Source organism: Vespa velutina, chromosome 8, assembly GCF_912470025.1.
Source record: "Vespa velutina chromosome 8, iVesVel2.1, whole genome shotgun sequence".
NCBI classification, from domain to species: Eukaryota; Metazoa; Arthropoda; class Insecta; order Hymenoptera; family Vespidae; genus Vespa; species Vespa velutina.
The window spans coordinates 7504601-7519600 of NC_062195.1; the positions used below are offsets into that span (position 1 = coordinate 7504601).

General features: G+C 29.7%; 2 protein-coding genes across 5 annotated transcripts in view; both read left to right on the forward strand.

Moving 5' to 3' along the window:
* Positions 1-2086, forward strand: part of LOC124951261 (PTB domain-containing engulfment adapter protein 1-like) — a 22284-nt gene extending 20198 nt beyond the window's left edge. For all 4 annotated transcript variants that reach the window (XM_047499370.1, XM_047499371.1, XM_047499372.1 and 1 more), the window contains 4 exons: positions 174-391; positions 545-759; positions 1680-1906; positions 2006-2086. In XM_047499370.1, the coding sequence (XP_047355326.1) occupies positions 174-391; positions 545-759; positions 1680-1906; positions 2006-2080 (735 nt within the window). In that variant the 3' untranslated portion in view covers positions 2081-2086. The remainder of the gene's footprint in view (positions 1-173; positions 392-544; positions 760-1679; positions 1907-2005) is intronic.
* A 2181-nt stretch (positions 2087-4267) lies between these two features.
* LOC124951262 (chloride intracellular channel exc-4) overlaps positions 4268-15000 on the forward strand; it is a 15846-nt gene continuing 5113 nt past the window's right edge. Inside the window, exon 1 of the mRNA XM_047499373.1 lies at positions 4268-4791. Within this exon, the coding sequence (XP_047355329.1) occupies positions 4720-4791 (72 nt within the window). The 5' untranslated portion in view covers positions 4268-4719. The remainder of the gene's footprint in view (positions 4792-15000) is intronic.

Below are 15000 nucleotides of genomic sequence, written 5' to 3' on the forward strand. Positions count from 1 at the left end.
TTATTTTATTTTATTTTATTTTATTTTATTTTTTTTTTATTAAATTTTATCTAAATATTAAAGAGTTTCTCTTAAATTCTATTAAAATAGTTAGTCTTGCGTATTTATGTAGGATCATCTTTCGTTTCTTTTTTTTTTTTTTTCATTATTTTTTTTTTTTTCTTTTTCTATAGGCGGACGTGTCGACTTACCTCTTACAGCACGATCTTCCGGATATCCTGCATGTACCAGGAGCACCAAGCGAATCTCCGCAAGTCAACGGCACTACAAACAAGTCTCCTCTCATAGGAATAAACAGCGACAGTAACGGAAACGCATCTAATGGTCCCCAGCAACCACCACCTGTTCCTCCTAGGAGTTTTGAAAAATCCTTTGATGACGATTTCATGGGGTCGGTTATAAAAGACCGTTTGATATGATTAATGGACATTAAATGCATAACATATTTCAATACATAATTTATAACTTTTTTTATTTATTCTTTTTTTTTTTGTTTTATTTTGTTTTATTTTTTTTTATTTACTTTTTTTTTTTTTCATAACAGAAGCGAAGCAACACCAACGCCGGTTGTTGGTACTAAATTAGAGGGTCTCCTCATGGATGAGTTCGAAGAGGACTTTAATCCTCGTGCATACGAAACGGCAGCTAACGGTCTTGTTAATCATCAAACGAACAACAATCCTCTTCTGAATGGTCAACTGTCGTCTAATTCTAACCTATTTTCACAAACTAATGGCACTGCGAGTCCGCCACCATTATGTAAGTTTCTTGATTTCTAACATTAATACATTGACTATCGTTATGTCGTCCAAATTCGAATGACAAGTAAATTGTCTAATGCCGCGTCATCCATGTAAGAGTTACGGTTATGTATTGCCAGTTTACGAATGATTTAAGTTGATATTTGAAAAGATGTCAATAGAGTACAGTAGGACTAATATAATAATGTATTATTATAAACAGTTTCATTGAAAAAAAAATTAATTCTAATGTAAAATTGTAAAAGATAGCGTATACAATTGATATTTCTCAGGAGAAGTTTGAAGATAAATTGTCGGTTTGTTAAATATTTTTTCTTACCTTTGATCGGACCACGAAGCGTGTTTTGTTAGCATAAGGATAATGTGCTTAATACTCTGTCTATCTCTTACTACAAATATTTCTTCTGATTACAATATTGTATTGATGACATAAATCATAACGAGATTGTCTTCTATCTATAGATTATTCTAATAATTTCTCAGTTAATAATTTTCCAAACAGTCTAATTTTCATATTCCTCTTTGTCTCTTATTTTTAAACCATCAAAGTATTTACAATCGAAATTCATCAATATAAATTTGTATCTCAAGTTTCTACGATCATTTTATTCAGTAATTTATCAAATAATATTTTGAAAACTATTGAATCGATTTAAATACAATTTAAAGATAGTTTATTAATAATGTAAATTACACGCAAGGAAAGAAAATCATAAAATTGCTTGTTTTTTTGGGCCTTTTAAGTGTGTATGTGATATTTTTTAATACGTCTCGCTATGATTACATTGCATCGTTTTCATTTTATTTATGTCAGACGTGGCCTAATGGAATTTTATCAATATTTCGTGTGATTAATAGGATTATTAGCGTTTAATAGGATAGTTTAATAAATTTTAATATAAATTCGTATATCTTCAGTGGCACCGCCTCCAAAAGCTAAAGATTCGAGACGACAGAATGGAGTCAAAGAGGACCTTTTTGGCAGCGTGCCTTTCAATCCTGCACCGTCTATAAATACAAAGAACGACTTCAATGATCCCTTTGAAATGGGTGAATTTGGTGCTACCACCATAAACTCAAGTCCAAGCCAACAGGAATTGGAAAATGCCATCGGACTTTTGGATAAGAGATTGCTCGAAATGAAAGTTAGTAGTATTATTGTTTTATAAGAGAAATTAAAATATAATAAATTAGAAATATTTTGTTTCGACGTTTTATTTATATTAATATACATTATTTTTTAGGATGGCTTCAGCAGAGGTTTATCTATCGGTACTGATGATTTTTCATTGGAGAGTTTAGATCCGTTAAGAAATTAAATCGAACGATCATTGATCATTAATTAAAATTTATAATGAAATCGATATGAAGAAGACGGAAAAGAAAAATTCTCTATCATGGTCTCTGTGGAGAGTAAAAAATCTGTGTGTGAAACCAAAATTAGTCAATTACTGTTACTATACGATACTCGTATATTTATGGTGATGTTTGATATTTATATTATATTATTATAATTATCTATTGAATAACTTCTAATACGTACGTGCAGTTTTTTCACGCTCAATCGTTGCACGATTTACTTGTTTTATTCGTTGCTTTTGATATATCATGGTCCAATCACGTTTAAATGTATATTATTGATTGATATGCGTTTAAAAATGGACAAATCAATGAGAGATATATATGATCTTAAAGTATTGCAATTTTAATAAGATCAAATCATGTTCCAAGTAAATTTATATAATTTTAAATGAAATTCTTGTATACATATATATATGTATATATATAATATGTATATATATAATATGTATATATATATGTATGTATAATATGTGTGTGTGTTAGTCAAACAATACAAATATTTTTCGAGCGGTCTTACAGAATCTTTAACGTTTTTAGCAGGAATGTTACGTAGGAAATCGTGCGGCTATCGTAAATTTTACATTATTGAAAAATGTTTAGAGGGTATAATTATTCCTAGTTTGCTATAATAATGATAAATATGGCTAAGAGGAAAGATAAATTATAATATATTTATATATATTAATACATATATATTAATATATATATATATATATTAATATATATATATATATATTAATATATATATATTAATATATATATATATATATTTATGAATATAATAAATTCAGCTTGCTGCTTACGCAGTCTCTCTTTCATTAAAGTCTCGTGCCGAGATAAAAAATGTTTATCTAAACACTAACCGAGATAGAGTTAGAAATCACACTAATAATGCTATAAAAGCATAAATAGTATTGATAATCCTTCGGTTAGATTAATAGCTATTATTTCACTATTTCCTTTATCCGTGTTAGAGATTTTCATAGTTTCATATATTTCATTTGCCTTATCCATTAAAAAAAAAAAACAAGAAAAAATAATAATTATAATAATAATTATAATAATAATAATAATTTTTAAAAGAACAAAAATTAAGAGTAAATAACACGAAATTATTTGTACAAATATAGATCTGATTTGTTATTTCGAAAAATAACTTTATTATTATTAAGAAAATTATTATTTACTAGATATATACAATGGAGTATAAAGTTAATATTATGTAAATATGCACTTTTGCGTCTTATTGTTACTATATTATATAAGAATAATCGTTAAGAATATATATCGTCTAATTATTATAATTGAAAAATTCTCTTATTAGTAATCATTACATTGAAAGATTGATTCATTTTTTTTTATTTTTTTATTTATTTTGTTTGAATAATATTATTTAATCGAGTTCGCACAAGATGGCGTTACATCGCGACGTAACTTATCGGCCCACTAAAATGAAAACAATGATACATCAGTATGAGTTAAAATATCTTTTTTTATCATATTTTATATACATTTTAAAATATATTATTCAATGCTAGAGGTTTTAATTTAAATTTGAATAGTAAGAAACATGACTAATACCGATAATGTGGTATTAAAGCCACGTGATCCGCGATTCGACCAATCAAACGCGTAACCGCATTTGATATAACATTGCTACGTCACGATAAGTGCATCGCGAGGTTGCCGAATTTATTTGCACTTAATTAAAATCGGTATCTTTGACTTTACATCGAAGGACTCTCATTATATACAGAATAGTGAAATATGAAGTATATCATAATAAAATCATAAACGATCACGATATGATTTAAATAATCAGTAAAATATCTTTACATTGAAGACTTATTCGAATCGTCGTTCAAATTTTTCGCGCTAAGATACGAGAATATGAAATATTCGAAATATCGATTATTTCTCTATTAAGTCAAACGTGAAGATCGTAATAAATATAAACAATTGTTATTTTTCTCCTTGTTATCTATCGTGTTACATTCTATGTTATTATCACTATGATATTGAAAATAAATTTGAAAAGTGTTATGCGAATGCCAACGCATTGACACCGAACGCCATCTATCGTATATGTCGTACGCGCGCTATAATATATAATCGTAAAAAAATATTAAAATGGATCGAACGAAGTGATAATGAAAGAATATTAAAATAATATAAAATGAATACAACAGAAATAAGAATGAAGATAAATTAAAAATAATTCTCAGGTAGAAAATTGGAATGAGGAAAATGATAGAACGTAAAGAAAAACAAACATTCGAGACGACAATCGATCTAACAACGTATTCACGTTCGAATCAATGACCGGTAGGTAGGAATAGCGATATACAGATATACAGATTCGCGGGATGATTTGGCAACGTCGCGTTCGCATCGCTGTTAGCGGAGTCTACGTACGGTGGCGTCAGTATTCCGCGAGCTTCCATCGCGTACTCTTCAAAGAAGTTGTGATTTAGTGATTGATCGATTGATCGAGCAAAAGAGCGAGCGAGCTAGCTAGCCGGATTTTAGAGGTCGAAGAGAAACTGCGAAGAAAACTCGCCTTTTTCGATTGTTAAGGTACAACGAAGAAAAGAAAATGGCGGACACGGATGGACATGAGAATGGCACCAGCAACGGCGACGTGCCTGAGATCGAGCTTATCATCAAGGTGAGTGTGAGTGTGAGTGTGGTGTGTGACGTGTGCGTGTATATGTGTGTATGTATCTTTCTCTCTCTGTCTCTCTCTCTCTCTCTCTCTCTTTCTCTCTCTCTGCGTATATGTAACCGTAAACGTATGCATGTATATGCGTATGATTTTACACACAAAACGCGCGTCCTCTGCTTTAGCAAGAAAAGGATAGAGATGAGACAACTGCTTGAACTCAGAGGAGCTCTTATAGACAGAGAGAGAGAGAGAGAGAGAGAGAAAGAGAGAAAGAGAGAAAGAGAGTGATATTGAGAGGCGTGGGGAGGGAAAAGGAGGTACTCCGCAGGCGATATGGGCGTGGAACGAACGACTCTTAGCGAGTTCGATCTCTTAAAAACTTCCTGTCTCTCGTCTTCCTCGTATCCTTTTTTTTTTTTCTTCCTATCTTTTCTTCTCTCTCTCTTTCTCTCTCTCTCTCTTTTTCTCTTTTTTCTCTCTTATTCTTTTTTCTTCGTTTATACGTTAAAGAAGATAAAGAAAAAGAAAAAGAAGAATTGTCGGAAGACGAAAATGATCTTTGGTGAACATGAGAGGAATAGAGAGAGAGAGAGAGAGAGAGGGCGCATCACAAGTCAAAAAGCATCCGGTAGTGGTAAACTACTGCTGCCACTATACTTCGTTATCGGTTTTATGTATATACACATGTGTATATATATATATATATATATATATATATATATATATACACATAATTATGTATATCGTATCTTCGAAGTGTGTTTGGTGCCAATGGTGGTAGTGCTGCTCTAGTAATAATGATGATGATGATGATGATAATTATGGTGATGGTTTTTGGTGCTGGTGTTCATTTTGTGTTGATCGTATACGTTCTTACGCCAATGTCGACCACCCTATCTCAGCTGTCTTTTGTTTTTACATCGCTTCGCCGGATGGCGGCCAATTTTGGAGACTCTCTTTGGGTCGGCAAGGTTGCGTCGAGCGAGTCTGGATCGAAAATGGATCAAAGTCGTTCCAATGATCGGAATGGTAGGAGAGACAATACAAGCTCTCTATCTTTTTCTTTTTCTTCTTCTTTTTATTATTATTATTATTATTATTATTATTATTATTATTATTATTGTTATTATTGTTATTGTTATTTTTATTTTTATTTTTATTACTATTATTGTGCACGAGAATTTTTTGTATGCTTGTGTGCGCGTGTGTGTACACTTTTTAAGAGATTGTTTCTGTATGGAAAAAAAGGAAAAATTAAATGAATAAATGAAAAATATAATATGATTGAAATATAAAGATAACAAATCTTTTTGCGCTTTATCTCACGATTTTTATATGTTGCAGAATGTATTAAAATGCAAATAAATTTTTTTTATCGTATGTGTATATATATATATATATATATATATATAGATGTATGTATGAGAGCGACGTAACGAAGAAAACCGTACTGATGCTTCATTGGACTTTTCGAATTCATTTTAAATGTGCGATCTTTGCTCTCTCCTTTATGTGCATTTATTAACTCAATGCATGGCGCGTATGCCATGTTAATTTCCAATGCGAATTTTCATTATCCCTTTTCAATTATTTTTTCCTTTACTTTCTAGTTCCGTGAGACGGACCTCGTTTATACGATTCAATGAATTTTTCCGAGAGTCATCTTTGTTTGGATTGCAAGTAATGTTGGAGAAATATACATACTCGCATGCAATCACGCGCACGCACATACACACACACATACACAGAACATATATATATATATATTACGTACATACACAAACCATGTACGATCAATAATAACGTGTACCAATAGATTTGGCACCAGTACGAAAAGTTTAAATTGTTCTTCTATCTATAACTAACGTTATTATTCTATTTCTATAGAACACTTGTACACATTCGTTGTATTATAAATTGTTATATGTATGTATCGCACGAGTAAGCCATTTGGAGAAACATAGTTCTCAATTCGTTCTCCTATTAATGATCACTCATAGGAAGAAAGTAATATTTACGTGAAATGAGAACATGTTCCCCTTTGTTTCTCATCGACTTCGATGTTCTATAGTTCGTATCACTCTGTGTTTATACGGAAAAAAAAAAAAAAAAAAAAAAAAAAAAAAAAGACAGAGAAAAATCGCGTAAAAAAGAAAAAGGTCGTTTACGAATGGTATATAAATGGAAAAATTCATTTACGAATGGTATATAAAACTTATATTAAAGACCGACACAAATTAATATCAATAAAGCAATTTAAAGTAGAGAAATCCATTTAGTGAAAATGTTTTATTTAACAAAAAAAAAAAAAAAAAAAAAAAAAAAAAAAAAAAAAAAAAAAAAGAAGATAAGAAAATAAAGAAAAATATATTAAAAAAAAAAATACAATTTGATATGCAATGTGTCAGTATGATTCATCGTGCAACATATTCCGCAGTCAGTCACAGTAAAAGTAAGTAAAATGTGCGAGTTAAACTTGTTGAAAAAAAAAAAAAAAAAAAGAAAAAAAAATTCCCCGCGTAATAAGAGAACCAGATGTATTTCGATAGATATTACGTTATCTATTTATTCGTAGAATATTTCGAATGATTATTTCTAATAGATAATCATATTTTTTCTTTTTATTATACGATAGGATAAAAATCATGACATCAAAATCGACTGACTGGGTTAGTAGGCCTTGATTGACCTAAATGGTGTTTACCGACATCGTGATTTTTTTTCCGAACGAACGTAATATATATTTTAGATAATAAAAAGTGTCAGCGTACGAAGATGATCATCGTTCAACGATAAGAGATAATCGGGAATTGACGAATAAATTGTTTACCAAATTGATAAAATCTAAGAGATAAAGTATAGATTCTCTCTTTTTTTTCTTCGAGGATTTTAGGCCACCCCAAAAAAAAAAAGAATTAAAAAAATGATATCAACGTAATCAACATTTTTGATTGATTATAACACATTCACTTAAGTGTCATATGCAATATATAATATATATTATATATATATATAGTGTGTGTGTGTGTGTGTATATGTCAAAGAAATCATTTTTAAAATCCACTTATTTATATATTTTTGAATATTATTTACTTATATTATTTATATTATTTGCCAAAATTTTCATGGAATAAATTTGTAACTAAGAGTGACTGGTAGAGCGAGGAGGAGGGTGCAAAGTGTAAAACGAGAAAAAGAAAAAAAAAGATTAACATATCATTAGATACATGTACCTTAGCGCATGTGTGTGAGTCTCTCTCTCTCTCTCTCTCTCTTTCTATGTATGTGTGTATGTGCATGTGCGTGTGTGTATGTTACTGTCTGTGTGCGTACGTGTACAGAATATTTTGCGAGCATGAGCGAGTTATCGAGTTATTTATATGTTTATGTAACACAAGCGGCATTTCACTTGGCTACTCTGGAGCTCGCGGGTTTTCCACTTACGTTAATACCACGATCGGTATTCTGTATTAAATAAACGTAAGTAACACGATAACTCGATTTCGTGAATGCCACGAAAGAACACGAGTGTCACTCTACCTTTTACGATCTATGAATGTATGTATATATGCATGTACGTGTATATATATGTGTATATATATATATATATATATATATATATATATGTATATGCATATGTATATGTATGTGTATTGTCTATATAGAAGTAGGTAAACATTTCTTTCGTTCGTCTCTAGCTTCTGCGTACGTTGGTAATTTTCCATATGAAATAATGACGTCTGGGTCTACGTTTAGAGCTTGAGAAAAAAAAAAAAAAAGAAAAAAAATACGAAATTTTAACGAAACGTTACTTAGAATTAGATAACAGAGTACAATTTGATGTGTATCCATAGATAGATGGTTTACAAAATCAATTATCATGATCAATCATTGATTAATAAGATTTGTCAGGCATTTTATTTTGAAGTCCTCGAAAAAAGAAACAAAAAAAGAAATAGTAGAAGATACGTATCAATGACGTGTAAATGTATTAACCTTTTGATTCAGAGTCCAACGTGACTGATTAAAAGAATCTATAGCGATGGGTATCGAATGTGCGAAAGGAAGGAAGAAAAAAGAAAGAAAAAACAGAAAAAGGGCGGGAGAATTCAGTTTTGATAACGAAAGCCGATTTATCATACCTAACGCGAAGATAACGTTCCTCGTACGAGATGATATCGATTATATTGTATTCTCTCTCTCTCTCTCTCTCTCTCTCTCTCTCTCTTTTTCTCTTTTTTTCTCTTTTTTTCTTTCTTATCATCTTTTATCCGTCTTGTGTTGTGTACGTTTTTTTCTTTTTTTTCTTTTGTGCGATCGCGCGTAAAATTGGCTCGTATCACTCTCTCTCTCTTCTCTCTCTCTCTCTCTCTCTCTCTCTCTCTTTCTTCTTAATTTTTCTTTTTCTTTTAAAGATTCGTAAATACGATATCGGATGAAAGCCGATCGAGAGACTCTCTCCTTCTTAGATTGCTTTCTTTCACCGGCTTTCCGAAGAAATGTCGCTTTAAATGGAAGCGTTGTCCTGTTCTGGAACAAGAACTGGACAAATACGAGATATATTAACGAACTAAGCGATCGAAACTTTCGCCGATTAGATTCAATATGGACCAGATCTTGATCGGACTCGTCTATTATCTCATTTCTTTTCTTTTTTTTTCTTTTTTTCTTTTTTTTTTTCTTTTTTTCCTTTTCTTTTTCTTTTTTTTTTAATTTTTTCCACGATTTTTAATTATTCCACTAAGATCTTATAAAGAGTCCAATTCGTATCCACTTTTTTTAACGTGGAAATATAATTAAACTATACTAAGCTAATTTCGTTATAGGGATGGACTGGGGAAGGTGTTTCCTAATTTTTTTCCTCGACATAAAATTGTATTATTGTAACATTAATTTTATGTTTCATCTATTGAATTAGTTATACAGTGATATTTGACATTTTTATTTTTATAGGTATATCTGTATTAATGAAAAATCTGTATATAATAGAGATAAGAAAGTGATAAAATGATGAGAGGTTTATTCTAACGAGTGAAACGAGCGGAATTTAACGCAGGTAGAATCGATAAAGCCAATTTAGAGCGTTTTTTTTTAAGCACTAGTGAATTGTTATTAACAAATAAAAATTTCGATATTTTTACAATATATATCTAATTTTTCATAATATATTAATAATTAAAAAATAGTTTTGAAAACTAACGGATAGATACTAAATTAAAATATATATATATATATATATATATATATATATATAATCTTCATAGTAATACAATATTGCAAACATATAATAATACTATTACTATATTTATAATAATAGTTTAATTGCATGTAGCAATAATATAATATTATTATATGTAATTAGCATAAGCATTAAACAACAATGCATTTATTTATAAATACAACAATTGAATTTTTTTAATATAATTATATTCATAAGAAATTAGAAGTATATATACATCAATCGGTAATAAATTAGTTGTATTTTTTTTATTTATTTTATTAATTTTATTATTAAATATCGTCAATTATTTATAATAATTAAATGCATACAGCCTTTACGATATCATCATACGATTACAAATATTTTCCTTGTTTAAAGATAGTAAATCGTCTTAATCCTATCACTATCGTACATATACTATATATAAACTGTTCACAAGCCAGTGCGATTAACCTTAAATTTAGAATTTTTTTTTACAAATTTGAATGCCTAAACACTTGATTGACGCTTAAAACTATTTATATTTAAAATAAATTTATTTAATAATCAAGCGTGTAATGTCCACTAAATGATAAAACATAATTTATATATAGATAGATAAAATATATATATATATATATACATAGATAATATGTATATATATATATATATATATATATATATATATATATATATATATATTATCAATCGATAACAAATCATTTTTATTGTTCATTTTCTTTTTATTTTATTATTTATTTTAAAACTTATTGACAATTATTTACAATAGTTAAATATATACAATTTTTACAAATATATATGTGTGTGTGTGTGTAGACTTAATTGTTAAACAATTATCAAATAACATTATGAACAATGATCGGAGAGAAAAAACGAGAGGAGAACTTTTTATTTGAATATTTTTACCCTCTTTCATTCCTCTTTAAAGATAAATTACAAGTTTTTTAGTACACATTGTATATACCATATACGTACTTTACGTTAGAACGTAAGCGAAGCTTGCTTCTCGATAATGATTAAACGTTAACCGGCTGACCTTGCGATCCGGAGGCGATCCTACAAAGTGTGTCAAATTGTATACGACGAAACGGCGAAGACCGTAACGCGCACGAACGAACGAAGAAGTCCTCGAGAAATTCTACCGTTAAACGATGAACTCCTTTGCCTTCCGCTTTCTTCGCCCGTCTTTCTCCAGTGTGCCGTGTAAACGACAACCTGCCTGTTTTTTTTTCTTCCCTTCTCTTCTGATTGCTATCTTCTCTCTTTTTCTCCCTTTTTCTCCCTTTTTGATTACTATCTCTCTTTCTCTTTCTCTCTCTCTCTCTCTCTCTCTCTCTCTCTCTCTCTCTCTCTCTCTCTCTCTCTCTTTCATGCAACACGCACGGACATATATACATTTGCTTGGTTCTTCCTTTCTCTCTTTTGATATCTTCTCTATATACTTGGTGTTTCATAAATTGATATATTATTCTTTTTTCTCATTGTAATGAAACTTTTACGATACATATTGATTTAGATCATTTATCGTCAAAATGTCATCTATAGTCTCTTCCTTTTTGGGGGGGGGGGGGGAAGAAAGGTAACATAAATTTTAGATCAAATTAAATCTCTATATTTTTCTCTTTAATTTATTTTCTCAATAAAGTAATTATTTTTCAAAGATATCATTCAAACATATGTGATATATCTTTGACATTCAAAAAATGGATCGTTTTATTTAGAAGGGATTAAAAAGAGAGAGAGAGAGAGAGAGAGAGAGAGAGAGAGAGAGAGAGAGAGAAAAGAGATAATAATTTTAAAAAGAATATTGATAAATGTTTAGAAATACTCCTATAGATTTGTAGTCTTATTGTAAGTAAGAAGAATATTTTAGAATGAAACATTCCGCGCGCACGCGTTTACACACACACAGGTGTGTGTGTGTGTGTGTGTGTGTGTATCTTTTCCTTCCTCTGATTAATCTCTCTCTTTCTCTCTCTCTCTCTCTCTCTCTCTCTCTCTCTCTCTCTCTCTCTCTCTCTCTCTCTCTCTTCCTCCGATTAATTCCATGTGGCAATTCACCTCCAGTACTCGACTATTATCGTCGTTGAGTCAGTAAACGCGACCTAATAGGAATTTGGAGTCATTATATTTCCCTTCCTACCAATCCCCTTTCCTTCCTTCCCCTCCCACTATGGTAGACAGTTCGCGAAGGCGATTATTAAAGTGCACTTAAGAACTTTTACGAACTTTTATTCGACCTTTGCATAAAGGGGGAACGCTATCAATTGTAAATTCATTTAACTCCATTGTAGAACTATGCATAAATACACGTACACGCTTACACATGTACACATGTATACATAACAGATGTTGTATTATTATTACGATGTAATTGAGTAAAATGTATTTTCAACAACATTAATGAAAGAAATGACGTAAAAGAAGAGACACAGTATGTAATATATATACTGGTTCATCATAACAAAGGCTCTTATCATTTTATTTCGCAGTATTCCATTGCGGTTATACGAGCAATATTATATGGAGGTTGTATGGGATCAAGAGAGAGAGAGAGAGAGAGAAGGAGAATAATAAATTTATTGAGGAAAAAAAGGGAAGAGAAAGAGAAAACAGAAAGAAAAAGGAAGGTAGAGATAAAGAGACATAGGCAGACAATATGAGTGCATGAATTTATAAAAGAGGGAGAGACTTGTTAATCTTTTTTAAAGGTCATAAAAAACATGCCCAGTCAGAAGTCATAGATGCTTTAGGTTGATGAATCATCTTCGTGAGATCGTAATAAGGAGTTGAAGAAATAGATCGAAAGACCCTGACGTTGGATAAGGAAGTCGTCCTTCGCTCACGAACGACGAGAGATTCTTCTTTTTTTTTCTGTTTCTTTTTCTTCTTTTGTTTTTCAATCTCTCGTCGAAGATATCTTACTTAAATTCCTTTTCCTTTTTTATTTTATTTTTATTTTATTTTATTTTATTTTATTTTATCTTTCATTTTTTATTTTTGGCGTCACATTTCCGCGTGTTTCGGAAACACTTCTTTCGTTATTTCATTAAAAACTACGCGTTTGAAATTTTTCGTAAAAATGTATAGCATACGTAACAGTTAATACGTGCAATTTATACGTAAATGTATGTAGGTATGTATGTACGTATGTTTGTAGGTACGTACCTATATATATATATATAACATTTTATTCGTTTTCGTATTTATTCAATTTCAGGGGCAGGTCGTTGAAATAACGATTCAAGAATAAAATAGACGTATGTATGTATGTATGTATGTATGTATGTATGTATGTATGTATGTATGTATGTATCCGTTGTAACATATACATCAGCGTTTCTCAATCCTTTTACCGTGGAACGATCGAATACGTTTTGTTTGTAACGGTACAGCGGCCCAAATGTTTATAATATAAAATTTTGAAGTAACCGATTATAGTGAAATTACCGCATTATAGTGGTCGTTGTATATTATTTTAAACGATAACGCGATCGTCTCATTATTCTCACTAATTCCCGATATAAAATATGAAAAATATATCGAAATTTCTTGAAAATTTTTAATTAATCAATCATTTTAATCGTTTTGTCGTAATACGTAAGCAGCAGGTATTCATTTCGCGGTTTATAAGCTGAGGAATATACGTTGGTATACACGTAATATTATATATACAGATACGTAAGTAGATACGTAAATACTTTCGAAAAATGCTCACGAGTTGCGTTCTAAACGTTTTATTTCGAGACGATTCTGGTTGAAAATTTGCCGTTCTACTCGAATATCGTGCGAACGGAAACCGTTTCGTGTTTCTTTGAGTGTTCAATGTTGGATGGTATGTGAACGGAAAAAAAGAGGAAAAAAAAGAAAAGAAAAAAAAATTACGTGAATCTTTGGTGAAGGAATCACAGCATATTTTAACTCCTTTCACTCTTCCTCCTTTGGTATTCGGACAAAAAGATTTCATTTTCTCTCTCCCTCTCTCTCTTTCTCTCTCTCTCTCTCTCTCTCTTTCATATTTTAATATATTCTATAATTTTTTAGTGAATCGTTAAAAGAAAGAGAATACAAATAGAATTTTGATCTTTGATACAGTATATGTATATTAATATATTTTACATTATAATTGTAATTATCCTTTACTTATACTGTGTGTGTGTGTGTGTTGTAAATTTATATGTTATCAACATTAATGATCAAAATTTAACGTCTGATCTTATACAATAACATTTTATATATGTAACATTATAAAACAATTTTTCTCGAACTATACTTTGCTGCAAGAAAATAATAAGTGGTTCAATGAAAAATTATGAAAAATTAATATTATTTTATTATTTTCACGCGTTTTGTTTCTCATTTGATTAATATATGTAAATCAATGTTCTTTTTGTTTTCTTAACTCTTATATTTACTCGTTTCATTTATATATTATTAAATGTATTTATAATATTTATAATATAATTTATAATACCTTTTAAAATAACCAAGTTGTTCTGGAATTTTGGGACTTTTTAGAAATTATTTCTTACAAAATTTAGGAAACACTTTATTTTATAAAGGCAAAAACGAAATTAATAATTCTGACGTATGTATATTCTTTCGTCAATTTACATTCAGAAATATAAAAGGAACGATTATTTTCATCGTTAATTTCATATTTATCGTTGATCTTGTTAACCCTTTATAACTCGATTTTATTCGGCCTTAAAAAGAAAAAGTATATCTGGCAAAAATTACTTGTTCTTTTTTCTACGTAGAATATTTTGCAATTATAAAAAGTATCTCAAAAAAAAAAAAAAAATAAATAAATAAATAAACTAAGTTGATTCTGAAATAATCTTGAATCTTTCCATTAAAACGATAAATACTATAATATTTTAATCCTTAAATCCGATAGCTCTTCTCTATAGAATTTTTCTCCATAGCGCCATATTTCGAGATAAAAATTTATTACGTTATACTTTAAATACATTTGTATATATTAAAAT